General features: G+C 39.3%; 1 protein-coding gene across 11 annotated transcripts in view; it reads right to left on the bottom strand.

The window, feature by feature from the left end:
* The window catches only part of Srpk2 (SRSF protein kinase 2), a 218,734-nt gene that overhangs the window by 45,783 nt on the left and 158,127 nt on the right, over positions 1-14,824 (bottom strand). For all 11 annotated transcript variants that reach the window (XM_059257199.1, XM_059257196.1, XM_059257202.1 and 8 more), the window contains 4 exons: positions 10,701-10,809; positions 9,537-9,624; positions 8,739-8,826; positions 4,525-4,631 (listed from right to left, as the gene is read on the bottom strand). In XM_059257199.1, the coding sequence (XP_059113182.1) occupies positions 4,525-4,631; positions 8,739-8,826; positions 9,537-9,624; positions 10,701-10,809 (392 nt within the window). The remainder of the gene's footprint in view (positions 1-4,524; positions 4,632-8,738; positions 8,827-9,536; positions 9,625-10,700; positions 10,810-14,824) is intronic.

The following is a 14,824-nucleotide window of genomic DNA, read 5'->3' as shown; positions in this document are numbered from 1 at the left end:
AAGACCAGGCAACTATCATAAAGGGTTCAAAATAACTCAGGTGAGAACTAGGCCTCAGTTCTTGCTTCTTGAAACTGAGCAGGCCATTTCTCAGGAAGCCAGGAACAAAGACAGAAAGGAAGAGGAAAACTGCTTCTACCAGGCCTGAGCCAGCCCCTTACAGCAACTAGAATAATAGCCTGGGAAATATTATTTTAAGATGTTTTACTTGTTTATGTTGCATCTGCCTAACTCTGTGAAGCTGTGTTACTTTACCTGTCTAAAATAACTGATGGCCTAATAAAGAGCTGAACAGTCACTAGTGAGGCAGGAGAGAGGATCAGGTGAGAGTGGCAGGCAGAGAGAATATATAGAAGGAGAAATCTGGAAGAAGAGAGAGATCTAGGAGCCAAAGAAGGAAGAAGACATCTGGGGCCAGCCACCTAACTACATAGCAAGCCATGGAGTAAGAGTAAGATTTACAGAAATAAGAGGACGGGAAAAGCCCAGAGGCCAAAAGACAGACGGGATAATTTAAAGTTAAGGAAGCTGGCAAGAAACTAAGTCAAGCTAAGGCTGGGTTATTATACCCAGCCTTAGCTTAGCTTAAATTATAACTAAGAATAAGCCTTCCTGTGTGATTTATTTGGGAGCTGGGTGGTGGGCCCCCCAAAAAGAGCCAAAAACAAAAACAAACAAACAAAAAAACCCAACAACAGTAGTTAATTTTAAATAAAAACAAAGCCTGGGAGTTGTCCAGGCCTGCCCAAAAACAGAAAAGCTATACACTTAGCCAGCCCCTGCTAACCCTAGCCAATTAGGAATGTACTAACAATAATTGCCACTTGCTTAAGCCAATCATAGATAGAATAACCCAACTGCCTTAGGAATTCCTTCAGCTGTGTATAAAAGGAGCCTGCAAGCTTCTTTCAGGGTCGCCATTTTGGCTTTGTGTTGGATATGTAGCCCTAGCATGCTGCTACCTTTACTCTGGAGATAATAAATGCTCTTGCTGATTGCATATGTGAATGGTGGTCTTTTGTGGGACTTCTCCAGGACCTTAACACTTTAGATTTGTTGCCAATAAAAGTTACAATCATGAATGTGACTGCAGAGGAAGTAACATCAATTAACATTAATTTCACTATTGCCGTGTATCTTTTTCTACATCAAAGGCATAGTGGTTTTTGTTAAGTAAAAAATGGTACTAATGGCACTTCTCTAAAGGGCAATAGATTCATTACATAAAAGCCACAAACCAATAGTTGGTAAGCATTAGCCCTGGACTAATTCCAGTAAAATGTCTTAATGCAATTAAGATGAAACAGTGCAAATGGCCTTTTCTTTTCCTTTCCAGCCTCCTTTAAAAAAATATTATTTTCTGTGCATGTGTTGTGTGCCAGAGTGTGTATGTACCATGTGCATTTTAATCATGGAGGTTAGAAGAAAGTGGAACTGTAGTTACAAGGTGGTTGTGAGCTACCATGTGCCATTTCTTATCCATCAATAACCATTTCTTCCAACTTCTTACTTCTTAAATAACATGTGTAATATGACAAAATGCACTGCCAATGTGCTACATAGGAAGATAGTGTGAGGAGGTGGACACAAAGGTGGCTGCACACAATCTAGGATGCGCTACACAAATTTAAAATCTATAAACTTCTATAAAATGGGTTTCAAAATCTACTCATGTGCAAGTACCTCAGAATAGACATTTTACACTTGTAAGATTAAGGAAGTTTCTTTTTTCAAGCCCCAATGTCTCAATTCACAAATCCGTGTGAATCATTGTTTTATTTCATTACATTTGTTTGTGTAAGTAATACACACACACACACACACACACTCACACACAGACACACACTCAAGGCATGTGTGTAGAGCTTAGAGGACAACCTGCAGAAGTCTCTCTTGCACCATGTGAGACCTGGGGGATTGAGCTCGGGTCATCAGGCTTGGCTGGAGGCAGAAGTCCCACCATAAGGTGTCTCACCAGACCATAATTCTTTTTCTATTTAAGAATTCTAAGGACTGAGTATGGTGATGGTCTTTAACCTCAGCACAGAGGAAACAGAGACAGGTGCATCTCTGTAAGTTTGAAGCCAGCCTGGTCTACATAAAACATTTCAAACAAGCCAGAACTACATACACAGTGTGAGATCTTGTATCAAAAAATAAACTAACAAAACACGCGCGCGCACACACACACACACAGACAGAATTTTGGACAAGGGCTGGGCTTATGCAAGCATGAGGCATCTGAATTCTCAGTATCCACAAAACTGGATGTGGCAACATGCCCATAAACTCAGCTCTGATAGACAAGTAGATCCTAGAGGACTGCTAGCCAGTCAGCCTATACAAAACAGTAAGTTCCAGGTTCAGTAGGAGATCTTGTCTCAAAAAATAATGTAAAAAAGTGATTGAGGAAGCTATCACCCAATGTCAATTTCTGTCTATCACAAGTATATACATATGCTGTGGTGGTTTGAATGAGAGTAGCCTCCACAGGCTCATATATTTGAATGCCTAGTCTGCAGCTGGTGGAGGTAACTGGGAAGGATTAGGAGGTGAGGCCTTGTGGGAAGAGGCATAGCACTTGTGGTGGGCTTTCAGAGTTCTCACTATCTTTTCTCCCTTCTCTGTTGTATGATATTTTGTTTGTGTTCTAACAAATAAAGCATGGCTGGAGATCAGAGGTCAGAGCTGGCCACTAGTTAACCATAGAGGCTAGGCAGTGGTGGCACACACCTTTAATCCCAGCACTTGGGAGGAGGAAGCAGGAAGATCAGGAGTTCAAGGCCACCCTGGACTACACAAGATTGAACTAGTCTAAAAGAGAAACAGAGCCGGGCGGTGGTGGCGCACGCCTTTAATCCCAGCACTCAGGAGGCAGAGCCAGGTGGATCTCTGTGAGTTCAAGGCCAGCCTGGGCTACCAAGTGAGTTCCAGGAAAGGCGCAAAGCTACACAGAGAAACCCTGTCTCGAGAAAAAAAAAAAAAAAAGAGAAACAGAGCCAAACAGCCTTTCATCCCAGTACTCGGGAGGTGGAGACAGGATCTCAGCCCTTCGTACAGACAGGAGCTCCCATTCAGTCTGAAGATTCATAGAGACAGGATGCTCATTTAGGACTGAGATTTCATAGAGGTATGAAGTCTCTAGTGGCTGGCTGTTCTGCTTCTTTGAGCCTTCAGCTTTCACCCTCAATATCTGACTCTTGAGTTTTTATTGTTAAGAATGATTAGGATCACTTTTCATTTCTCCCTTCCCCTACCCCCTCCTTCTCTGCCTCCTGCTTTGTGGATCACATGTAACTCACAGCTACTACTCCTGCCCGCCTGCTGCCATGCTCCCCACCATGACAGTCAGACTCTAATCTTCTGGAACGATGAGCCCCAAAATTAAATGTTTTATAAGTGCCTTCCTTGGTCATGGTGTTTTATTACAGAAATAGAAAAGCAACTAAGATTCGTGTATATACACACCTACAAACATACACACCACTAACAATTTTGGACTGAGGCCTGTATCTTTAGGCTGGAACCCCTGGGGAGCCTAATCTAAGCTTTGAACCTGGTGATTGAGGAAAGGCTCCTAACCTCTTTTCACACAAACTAAACTAAGCAAACTAACAGATAATCTGCAGATTTATTCATGCTAACACACAACATCATAACAGATAATTCAGATTAGGCTATCTCTATCCACAACTTTCTTAAATCAGGTAGTACAGACAATGAGTAGAAGGCAGACTTAGCATACTCCATGCCAAAAGACTAACTCTGGTGAGCAATGCTAGATGTAAAGTGGTCTTCTATCTATATGTACTCTCAGTCTACAAATATTTATTGGAGTATCTTCATTAAGCCACTCCCTTGATAAGGGTTTTCTTTTGTTAAGACAATCAAAGTACCAATCTAAAATACAACACACAATGAAATATTTGCTGTGTGATGCCTGATATTTTCATGTACAGGTATACTATGTTATATTCACCACAAACAGCTAATTATCTAGTCAAATTATTTTCTTGTGTGTAGAGATGAGGATCTAATCTCTCTCCAAATTCCAAGTATAAAATGCAGAACCATTAACTACAGTCACTGTGAAGTAAATTAGACCCTCAGAACTTGCTCCTCTATAGCTTTGATTTTCCTTCTATCCAAGGTACTTAGAAATAGCAAAATAAATAAACAAACACCACAAAACAACACAATAAATTGTATTTTCTTAATTAGGTTCCCAGGAACTAAGTGAATGTTTTGTAGTAAGAATATAGAATACAACAATTTCTCAATAAATCCCATCACTTATCTTTACAAAGGCTGATTGATATGCTAAGAGATGCATGGCAGATAATCACATATTACTTTCCTTTACAAGACTGAATAAAATAATCAATTTGATAGCAGTTCAAATGTTGTTAATAATTCATTAATCCCTTCATTAAAAACTAATATACATGTTGAAAGGCAACCAAACTGGCTACTAGGGGGTGGGACTACTCACTACAGGAGTGGGGCTGCTTTCTGAAGCCTCACCTGTCGAATGATACTCTTCACACAACGTACTGGGAGGCCTTGATAGTTGGATTTGATGATCCATTTGAGAAGATGGTGTCCAAGTACTTCAAAGACCATGCAAACATCTGGGATGAGGTTAAGGAGCAAGAGAGGATGCACTTCCTAAAGGCAGGCAGTCACTAAAAGCATTTTCACTGTATCTGTTACAAAACATTGCTTCCCTAATAAAATACCATATTAATACTATCAAGGTGATCAGTTGCTGTTTTTCACCTACACACACAAAATCTGATTTTTTCCACTAAAGATTATCATATACTATACATTATTCAATGTGTATAGCAGACAACCTCAGGAAATATATCAACAGAGACAAGGAGCATGCATGATTCAGACCTACATTGTGACATTCTCTCTCCTTTCAGCTCTGCCCAAGGAAAATGGACAGGAATGAACCCTCACAGGAGCAAAGGTGGAATAAAGTAAGAACTTGAAGAACCTTACTTGCTCGCATAAATTTCTACTTGACAGATGACATATAACAAATTATAAAATAGAAATTTGTCAAATATACTGAAGATTTATTATTAACCCTTTTTCCCCATCAATAGCTTTCAGCTATGCTAGATGACACACACACATCATCCCAGTACTGGGAGGTGAAGGCAAGAGTGTCAGAAGTTTAAGATTATCCTTAGCTACACAGTGAGTTCAAGACCAGCCTGGGCAATTTCAGTGTACAGTTGGTGAATTTGGGGTCAGGATAATTATGAGAACCTTACTATCTGTTATGGAATATTATTTTAAGGTGTGTTACTTTTGTCTATGTTGCATTTGTTTAACTCTGTGAAGCTGTGTTACTGTACCTGTGTAAAACTATGCCTGATGGTCTAATGAAGAGCTGGCCAATATAAGGCAGGAAAAAGGAGAGGCAGGGCTGGCAGGCAGAGAGAATCTACAGAGGGAGAAATCTAGGCTTAGGGATCGAGCAGACAGAGAAGGAGGAGCACATCAGGGGTCAGCCACCCAGCTACAAAGCAAGCCATGGAGTAAGAGTAAGATTTACAGAAGTAAGAGAACAGGAAAATCCCAGAGGCAAAAGAAAGACAGGATAATTTAAGTTAAATAAAGCTGGCTAGAAACTAAGCCAAGCTAAGGCCAGGCATTCATAAGTAAGACTAAGCCTCCGTGTGTGATTTATTTGGAGGCTGGGTGGTGGGTCCCCAAAAAGGGTAAAACAAGAACAACAGCTGTCATTCAAAGCCATACAAGCACTCAAACTGAAATCAAGATCGTAAACACGCATCAATACACTATAGCACTCCCATGGGCAGTGAAGATACAGAAATGACCTATATGTTTACTGTATGAATCGATAAAGAAAATGTGGTGCATATACATAATGGAACATTATTCTATGCTAAAATGCAGTGAATTTTTTAAACAAAAGCCCACATTTATTAGAAATGTGTGCTGCTCATTTTTGTTTTCTTTTCCAGTAATGAAATGCAACCATCTTTTAAAAAGCCCAGCCACACTGTACTTAGTCTAGTTCTGTGAAGGCAGTGGATTAATTAATTAATTAACTTATTTATTTTTGAGGCAAGGTCTCACTATATAGCTCTGACTGGTCTGGAACTCACTATATAAACTGACCAAGCTGGCCTCAAACTCAAGAGATCCACATGCCTCTACCTCCAAGTGCAAGGACTGAAGTCATGTGCCATTATGCCAGTCCCCACCTTATTTATTTATTTTTTTCCCCTGAGATCACAGAGATTCACCTGCCTCTGCCTTCCAAGTGCTGAAATTAAAGGTATGTGCCACCACTGCCTGGCTCTACCTTACTTTTCAAAGATACTTATTGACCATGGAGTTCACTGATTCAATTAGAGTACGTGGTCAGTGCATTTTTTTAAAAAATGATATTTTTAGCTTTTTATTCATTAAGATTATTTTATATATATGAGTGTTCTGCCTGCATGTATGTCTCTGCACCACATGTGTCCTTAGAAGCCAGAAGTCTTAGTGTCCATAGAAGCCAGAAGAGGGCAACAGAGCTTCAGGGACTCAGAGTCACAGACAGTTATGCTCTGCCATGTGGATGCTGGGGGTCAAACATGGGCCCTTTAAAAGAGTCAGTTCTCTTAACTGCCAAGCCATCTTTCCAGGCCCAGTCAGTTGATTTTTCAAAAACAGAAGCTCTATGTGGGGCAGTGGTAGTGCACATCTTTCATCCCAGGACTCAGGAGGCAAAGGCAAAGGCAGGCACTGTGAGTTTGAGGCCAGCCTGGTCTACAGAGTGAGTTCTAGGACAGCCAGGGCTACACAGAGAAACTCTGTCTTGAAAAAGAAAACAAAACAAATAACAAAAACAAACCCAGAAGCTCTAGCCCAATCACTGACCCTCTAAACCAGTGGTTCTCTCTCAAACCTGTGATTCTCAATCCCTTTGAGGTTGCACATCAGATATTTACATTATGATTCAAAACAGCAGCAAATTTACAGTTACAAAGTATCAATGAAATAATTTTATGGGGGGGGGGGTCACCACAATATGAAGAATTGAATTAAAGAGTTTCAGCATTAGGAAAGTAGAAAATCGCTGCTCTAAACTATAAGTCAGCAAATAGATCATATACATTAATGATATTCACAAGAGATTTTTAAGTAGTTCTGAAACCCTCTGAGAATATCTGCTTCATTGCTTCTGTTACAGTTACTATCACAAAATTATTGACTTACTAATTTTTATACTATCTGGATTTACCATATCATCATTATAGCTAATAATATAAATATTTTAGTGAAAAAGTTATAAATGTTTCTGTTCTGTTGAAGAACTTGTATATTACAGGTCGAAAAGATGTAGTTTTACTTCCCAATCTTATAAAAAATAGGAACTAAAATCTAAAGTTAATGGCAAATACAGGGACAGACCCAAATCTGCTCAAAGTATTGACACATGTAGACCATGATAGCTTCTTAGCACTTTAGTTAATAGTAAAAGGAGCCGTGTGTGTGTGTTATTTTCTCTAAAGAATCTTCTCTCTCCCTCTCAGGAAAAGCTCTACAAGTTTAACAATCAATGAATAGCTGCCCTGCCCTAAACAGAAAGGCTCACATGGACAAGCGGGTACTCAGAGTGTGGTACTGATTATCGGCCTACCTGCTTGCCTACTGTTTGGGAGAATTAACTTATCAGCTACCAGGAATCATCTGGAGGCAAATGCTGAGATAACACCAGCAGAGTTTTGTACTTCCCAGTATCCCAGAATAAAATTATTTGTTTTAAAGGTTTGGGTTTGTTTGTTGAGACAATGTCTCCTGTAACCCAGGCTGGTCTAAAGCTTGCTATTAGTAAAGTTGACTGTGCACTCTTGAACCTTCTGCCTCAGCCTCAGAGTGCAGCAATTACAGCCATGAACTACCATGTTGGGTTTTGAATTTTTAGGAAAAATACAAAGAAAAACCTGTTCCAATAGGAGTTTTCTTCCTCTGAAAGATCATGATAGAGGAGGTGCAGGCACTGGATGTCGTTTTTAGGCTTTAACTGAGACTTAAGGCCTTGACATAAGGTTTCTGGAGTTTCAGAAGGTCAAATATGACGATAAATGTTGGATCTGCTCCAAGTAAGATATAAAGAAAATAACAAAAGATCTGAAAGAAGCCAGAAGACCTTAGCCATAACATGCACTAATAATCACGAGTCATGCAAGGGGCTGTAACAAAAAAAGTGCTAGAATATTTTTCCATCCACCATTACAAAGAAACAACTACAATTACATTTAAAAAGCCAATAATATTTTATATAGATAATCAAAATAAAGGTTGGGGGAACAAGATAAGAGGATAGTCATGAGAGAATGAAAACTAACTACATTACATACATCTACAAAAACATGATAAAATCTCTCATTTTATAAAATTAGTAAACACTAACTTTAAAAAACCAATACTTCATTCCAAATCAAGCCAGTATTTTTTTACATTTCTAAGATGCTAATACATCCAAAAGAATCTAAAAAAATTAGTAAAATAAATCAAATTTTTAGCCAACCAGAGACCAAGAGAGGTGCATATTTAAAAACTTTACAATGACCCTGAACACCTTATACAAAGGGGGCACAGCAGCAATTAAAAGTTTACAGGCACCTGAAGTAACCCTATTTTTAAAAAGAGAAAACAAAAAAAAATGTGTTATAATTCAGAGATCACAAAGTAAAGGATACGTATCCCATTCATGCCTGAAATCTTGAAGTCATCAATTAGCTGGACTACCATGTCTTTGTTTGGGTCACTTGGGTCACTTTCTCGAACCTATATAAAGTAAAACAAATAAAAGAACAAAAGGAGTTGGTATTTTTTATTTTCATTTTTGGTTTTCCCAAATGAAATGCTGGTTATCAACCCAAGCTAGCCTGTATCTCCTCAATCCTCTGTCTCAGCTTCCCGAGTGCTGGAATGACAAGTGTGCACCACCATGTCCAACTACTACAGAAGTTTAAAATGGAGGTTGGGGCTGGAGAGATTGGCTCCACAGCTAAGAATGTATATTGCTCTTCCAGAAGACCTGAGTTCATTTCCCAGCACCCATGACTCCTACCTGGGCAGTGTCTAACTATAGCTCCATTAGGAGCCAACATCTCTGATTGTATGAGCGAGCATATGCACACACTGTTAAATAAATTTTAGATAATAATAAATGGAGGGTTTTTTTCAAAAGGTTTTTTTTTCAAATAAAAGACTTAGATTTGAACTTATAAAAAATTCTACTTTAATTTAGTATCACCCAGAAAAATCTCCAGCCAACCAGAGTAGGAGAGGTACATACTTAGTAACTTTAAATGATCCTACAGACCTTATACAAAGGGGGCACAGCAACAATTAAAAAGTCTACAGGCACCTGAAACAATACATTTTTTAAAAAGTGAAAGCAAAAAATGTGTTATAATACAGAGATCACAGAGTAAAACACTGGTTAGTCACTTACTTTTTTTTTATATCATTCATATTTATTGATTACTTACACATTTGAGCAATTTAATTTCATCCAAGGCTGTCTCTGTATAATGCTGGGCACTTTTTACAACTTTCATTGCAACAAATCTTTTCCCTCTTTAGAAGAAGAAGAAGAAAAAAAAAGCATAGTTATTTACATTATCAGCAAAAGAAGTGATTGTTATAGTGAGATGTAGCCTATTAGTAGACAATAAATTTAAACTTTCAATAACTGTTTTTTTAAAATAGTATTTTGGATGCCAAGCATGATGACACACACCTTTAATCCCAGTACTCAGAGGCAGAAGCAAGTGGATCTCTGAGTTTAAGGCCAGCTTGGTCTACAGAGAGTTCCAGGATAGCCAAAGATAACACTGAGAAACCCTGTCTCGAAAAACATACATACATACATATACACACACACAGATAGTCAGGCAGTATTTTGGGGACCATCCAGATGGCTCAGCAGGTAAAGGCATTTGCAGGCAAGTATGGCAAACTGAATTTGATCCCCAGGACCTATGTAAAGGTGGAAGGAAAGAATGACTCTACAAAGTTGTCTTCATGCTGTGGCAAATGTACTGTTACACACCCATACATACATCATGCACACATATATACAGTTAATTTTTTACTTAAAAATAGCATTTTTTGAATTTGGATGAGACAAACAGAGGGTGCATAGGTTAAAACAATAACTCTTATGTTTTGTTGTTTTAATTATAATTAACATAGAGTAGACAAGAAAATGGTCAGCTAACACAGACACTCATAACGTTTGTTTCAATTCCTGTATGTGCAAGTACACAAACACAATTACACATGAATATATGTGCTGAGCAACAATGACGTTTCCTGTTATGGAATGTGGCTTTTAAATAATATCACAAAATACTGAATTGAAAGGTCTACACATTTTCAATTTATATTTCTTTTTTCTGATATGAACAAAAAAGTACACAGCTCTGATGAAAAGCCATCTCACAAAAAAAAAAAAACAAGATCACAAACAAAGCTAAATTAGCATTTTAAAAAATATAAGCAAAGGAATGTAAAACTGGGGGAAGGGTACTAGTCTAGTTGGCTGCAGGGCCCTCTGCTACAGCACCCAACCTGCTACAACAGGGTAGTATGAGTTTGATACATCGTCTTTAGACATAACTCAAGAGCACATAATGACAAGGAACACTTACTGCATATCCCAGCACAGCCAGACAGTAGAAAAGTGCCCCCATCCTAGCTTCCTAATGACATGGTATCGACCATTGAAGAGGTCTCCAATTTTTACTGGATGATAGCCACCTGAAAGAGAAAAAAGAAAATTGAACATCTCACGAAAACAGCAATGCATCTCATTAACAATTAGATTAAAATGCTTAAAATGTATGTTTCAAGATTACTCTTTTTTTGGGGGGGTGGCATTGACAGGGTTTCTCTGGGTAGCCCTGTGTGTCCTGAACTCACTCTATAGACTAGGCTGACCTCAAACTCAAAGAGATCTGCCTGCCTCTGCCTCCTGAGTGCTGGGATTACAGATGAGGGCCACTACTGCCCAGCTAAGATTACCCTTTTACAAGTAGAAAAATATCCTATGAATCCTCATTAGATTTTTTTGTTTGCTTATTTTAATAAAATATGAAAAGGCAACAAACTGTGTAGAACTCTTGACAATTAGACAGTTTAAGTCAAGAAGTGCACACACAGGTACATCAGCTTGACACTGCAGTACTGCTCTTAATAAGTTCAAATTTTCCTATGCATATGGAAAGCAGCTGAGATAGACTTTCAACTCTACATACTTCTGCATACTTGGTTTATGTATAAGGAATTGTGTAATATACATCTTAATTTACTTCCCAACTAGCTCTGTTTCTGTCAATACCCTTCCCCCAACCTCCAACTCTGCCACAACACATTAAAAATGAAGAGAAACAGTAGGTACCTTGTGTAAGGTACTGTCAAGGGAGGGGAGGATGCCTCATTGGCATCTGTTGCAAACAACAACAAGGGCACTTTGCCTTCTGCCTGCCTGCCTGCCTTCCTTCCTTCCTTCCTTCCTTCCTTCCTTCCTTCTTTCCTTATTTTCTTGAGACAGGGTATGTAGCACTATTGGCTCAGAACTCTGTAGACCAGGCTGGCTTCAAACTCAGAGATCTACTGCCTCTGTCTTCCAAGTGCTGGGATTAAGCAGGTACAACCATGTCCAGCTTTACCTTACATCTTAAGTAAACTAGGCTAAAGAGCAGTATTATGGTATCATTTTTATGAGATATAAAAATTGGTCTAGGAGGATAAGAGGATAGCCATGGAAAAACCTGGATATAAACTCATTATCCGGGCCTTAGTACAGAGGAACAATGAGTGGTTAAATTTAAAGTTCTATGCTACTTAAGTGCATATTATTGCTAATGCTTACATCTCTAGATTTAAAAATAATTGTACTGACAAAGCAACTCTACCACTAGTATATGTTCTAGATTCAAGTTCACTCACATAGCCAGAATGTGTAAGTGTGAACAAAACTGGAGGGAGACCATCTCCACTGTAATCTCACACATGTACCACAGCTCTTGTTCTCTATGGGCCCTGAGTCTAGACTCTTGGAAGCACACTGACAGTTAAAATATCTCTTAAAAATAGATCAACAATACAAGAACAGCACAGAAGTAATTTTTTTTAAATAAAGAGAAAAACTTAACAATATAAAACAATTCTCATTTTTCGAAACAGATAACATAATACATATTTCAGATCAATAGTCTGTATAGTCTCCTTGATTTCTTCAGAAATCGGGCTATTTTTGCTGACTGTCTTTTCACTTAATTCCCACAAAGGGAAATCCTGACTGTCAGGGTATCTCCTGAACCTACTACGCTGCTGAAAGATAAGAACACCTCACAGTAGGTCCACAATGACACAACTGGCACCAGGGAATTAAGAGAAGAAGGACACTCCAGTGACTCCACATCTAACTCCCGCCTCTTGCATGTTAGCCAGGCCAGGTCTGTCACACGGTCAGCATGCAAGGAATACTAAGAACAGTTAAAGGCTGTATCTCTCTCTGAAGTTACTTTTGCTGCTTCATCCAAATGGGAAAAAAAGGGAACGCAAGATAACGGTTCTATACACAGCCCAGCTCCTGGCATGAGCAAAGTTCTAGAAAGGGTCAAGGACTTAAGGGTTTGAATGACAATCTATATTTCATTATCATAGTAACTAAGATAAAAATCACACATTTAGATTTTTTTTGTCTTATTATTTCTTAGCCTTTTGACTAGGATCAGATGTAGAAGTTTTTCTTTTCTTCTTAAATAAAAAACAACATTTAGGTTATGTAGCACGAATCTTAAAAGGTCTTATTAATAAAAACAAACCTGGAGCCAGGTATTGGGGTGAGTGCTGGAAGATCAGAGAAGTAGAACAAGCCATAGCTAACCTCGCCTCTCCAATTCCTCAGCTGATCCTGTTTTCCCATACTGGAAGCTTCTGAGTCCTCATCCAGAATGAATCTCAGCTGAACTGATGCTAGAAGCCTAAAAGCTTAACTAGCTCTAAGTTCCTGGTCCTCGTGCCTTATATACCTTTCTGCTTTCTGTCATCACTTCCTGAGATTAAAGGCATGAGTAACCATGCCTGGCTGTTTCCAGTGTGGCCTTGAACTCACAGAGATCCAAACTCACAGAGATACGAATGGATCTCTGCCTCCAGAAGGCTAGGATTAAAGGTGTGCGTGCCACCATTTTCTAGACTCTATGTCTGTCTAGTGGCTCTTCTGTTCTCTGACCCCAGATAAGTTTATTAGGGTGCACAATATTTTGGGGACCACGATATCACCACAAGGTTAAATTATGAATAAAAGGGAACAAGAATGAACTGCTAAGTAATCATTAATTTCATTACTGTGGCTTCTTCTCCTCTCCCTCTATGGCACCTAAGAGACTACAAAAGTTCTAGCTATACTGCAGACAAGACTCCAAAGACAATTCCCTTCCCCCTGCCTAGCAAAAACAAACAAACAAACAAACAAAAAACAAACAAACAAAAAAAACAAGAAACCCACATCTATTCATATAAGCCAATCAAAAGTTCAGAAATCCATGAGTCTGGATTTTTAGCAAATTCTCTTTATCTCCTATCTAAAATATAATCAGCATTATTTCCTTTTAAACTGATAATAATTTCTCTATTTTCTGATTGTGAGATTTCTTTATGCTGAAAGCTTTCAAAAGACTAAAGAAATATTATAGAATCATCACCAACATACATGTCTTAAAGGGGAGGGACAGGATCTGGACAGAAGGCTCAGCAGTTAAGAGGACTGCATGCCTCTGATCCCAGCACTCAGGAGGCAGAGGCAGGCAGATCTCTGTGAGTTTGAGATCAGCCTGGTCTACAAAGTGAGTTCCAGGACAGCCAGGACTGCTTCACAAACACTATCTGGGGGGGGGGGGAGCCCCCAAAATGCTAAATAAAAACTTCCAAAGTAATACATAATTTAAAGAAAAAATGTGGAAGAAGTCAGGCATTGCTGCTCATGATTTCAATTGTAGCACATGGAAAGCATAAACAGAAGGCTCACTCACTGAAAGGTCAAGGCTAGCCTAGTCCACAAAGCCAGTTTCAGGGCAGCCATGGATACATAAAGAGACCATCTCAAAGAAACAACAACAAAACACACACACACACACACACACACACACACACACACACATGCACACACACACACACCAGGTGTGGACAGTCATGCTTATAATCCCAACAGTCAGGAGGCTGAGGCAGGAGGTACTCCAAGAGTGCAAGGCCAGTTTCTGCTACATACTGAATTACAAGCCAGCCTAGTCTTCAGAATGAAACCTGGTATCAAAAAGAAGAAGAAAGAGGGGGGAGAGAGAGGGAGAGAGGGAGAGAGGGAGAGGGAGAGAGAGAGAGAGAGAGAGGGAGAGAGAGAGAGGGGGGGGAGGGAGGGAGAGGGAGAGGGGAAGAGGGGGAGAGGGGGAGGGGGGAGAGGGGAGGGGGGAGGGGGAGGGGGGAGGGCGGGCTGGAAAAATGGCTCAGTGGTTAAGAGCACTAAGTGCTCTTCCAGAGGACCCAGGTTCAATCCCCAGCACCCACATGGCAGCTCACAACTGTCTGTAATTCCAATATCTGACACCCTCACACAGGCAAAAAATATCAATATACATAAAATCTTGATTATCATTAGTAAGAGAGCAAATAAATTAAAGTATGTTCACTCAATATCATATCATATACGAACCACAAAAAAGGAAAACAAATGAACATTATTTTAATGTAGATGTGAAAAAAATATTCAAGA

Source organism: Peromyscus eremicus, chromosome 3, assembly GCF_949786415.1.
Source record: "Peromyscus eremicus chromosome 3, PerEre_H2_v1, whole genome shotgun sequence".
Lineage (NCBI taxonomy): Eukaryota > Metazoa > Chordata > Mammalia > Rodentia > Cricetidae > Peromyscus > Peromyscus eremicus.
Note: the sequence above shows the minus strand (reverse complement) of the source record. Positions and strands in the feature narration are given on the sequence as shown.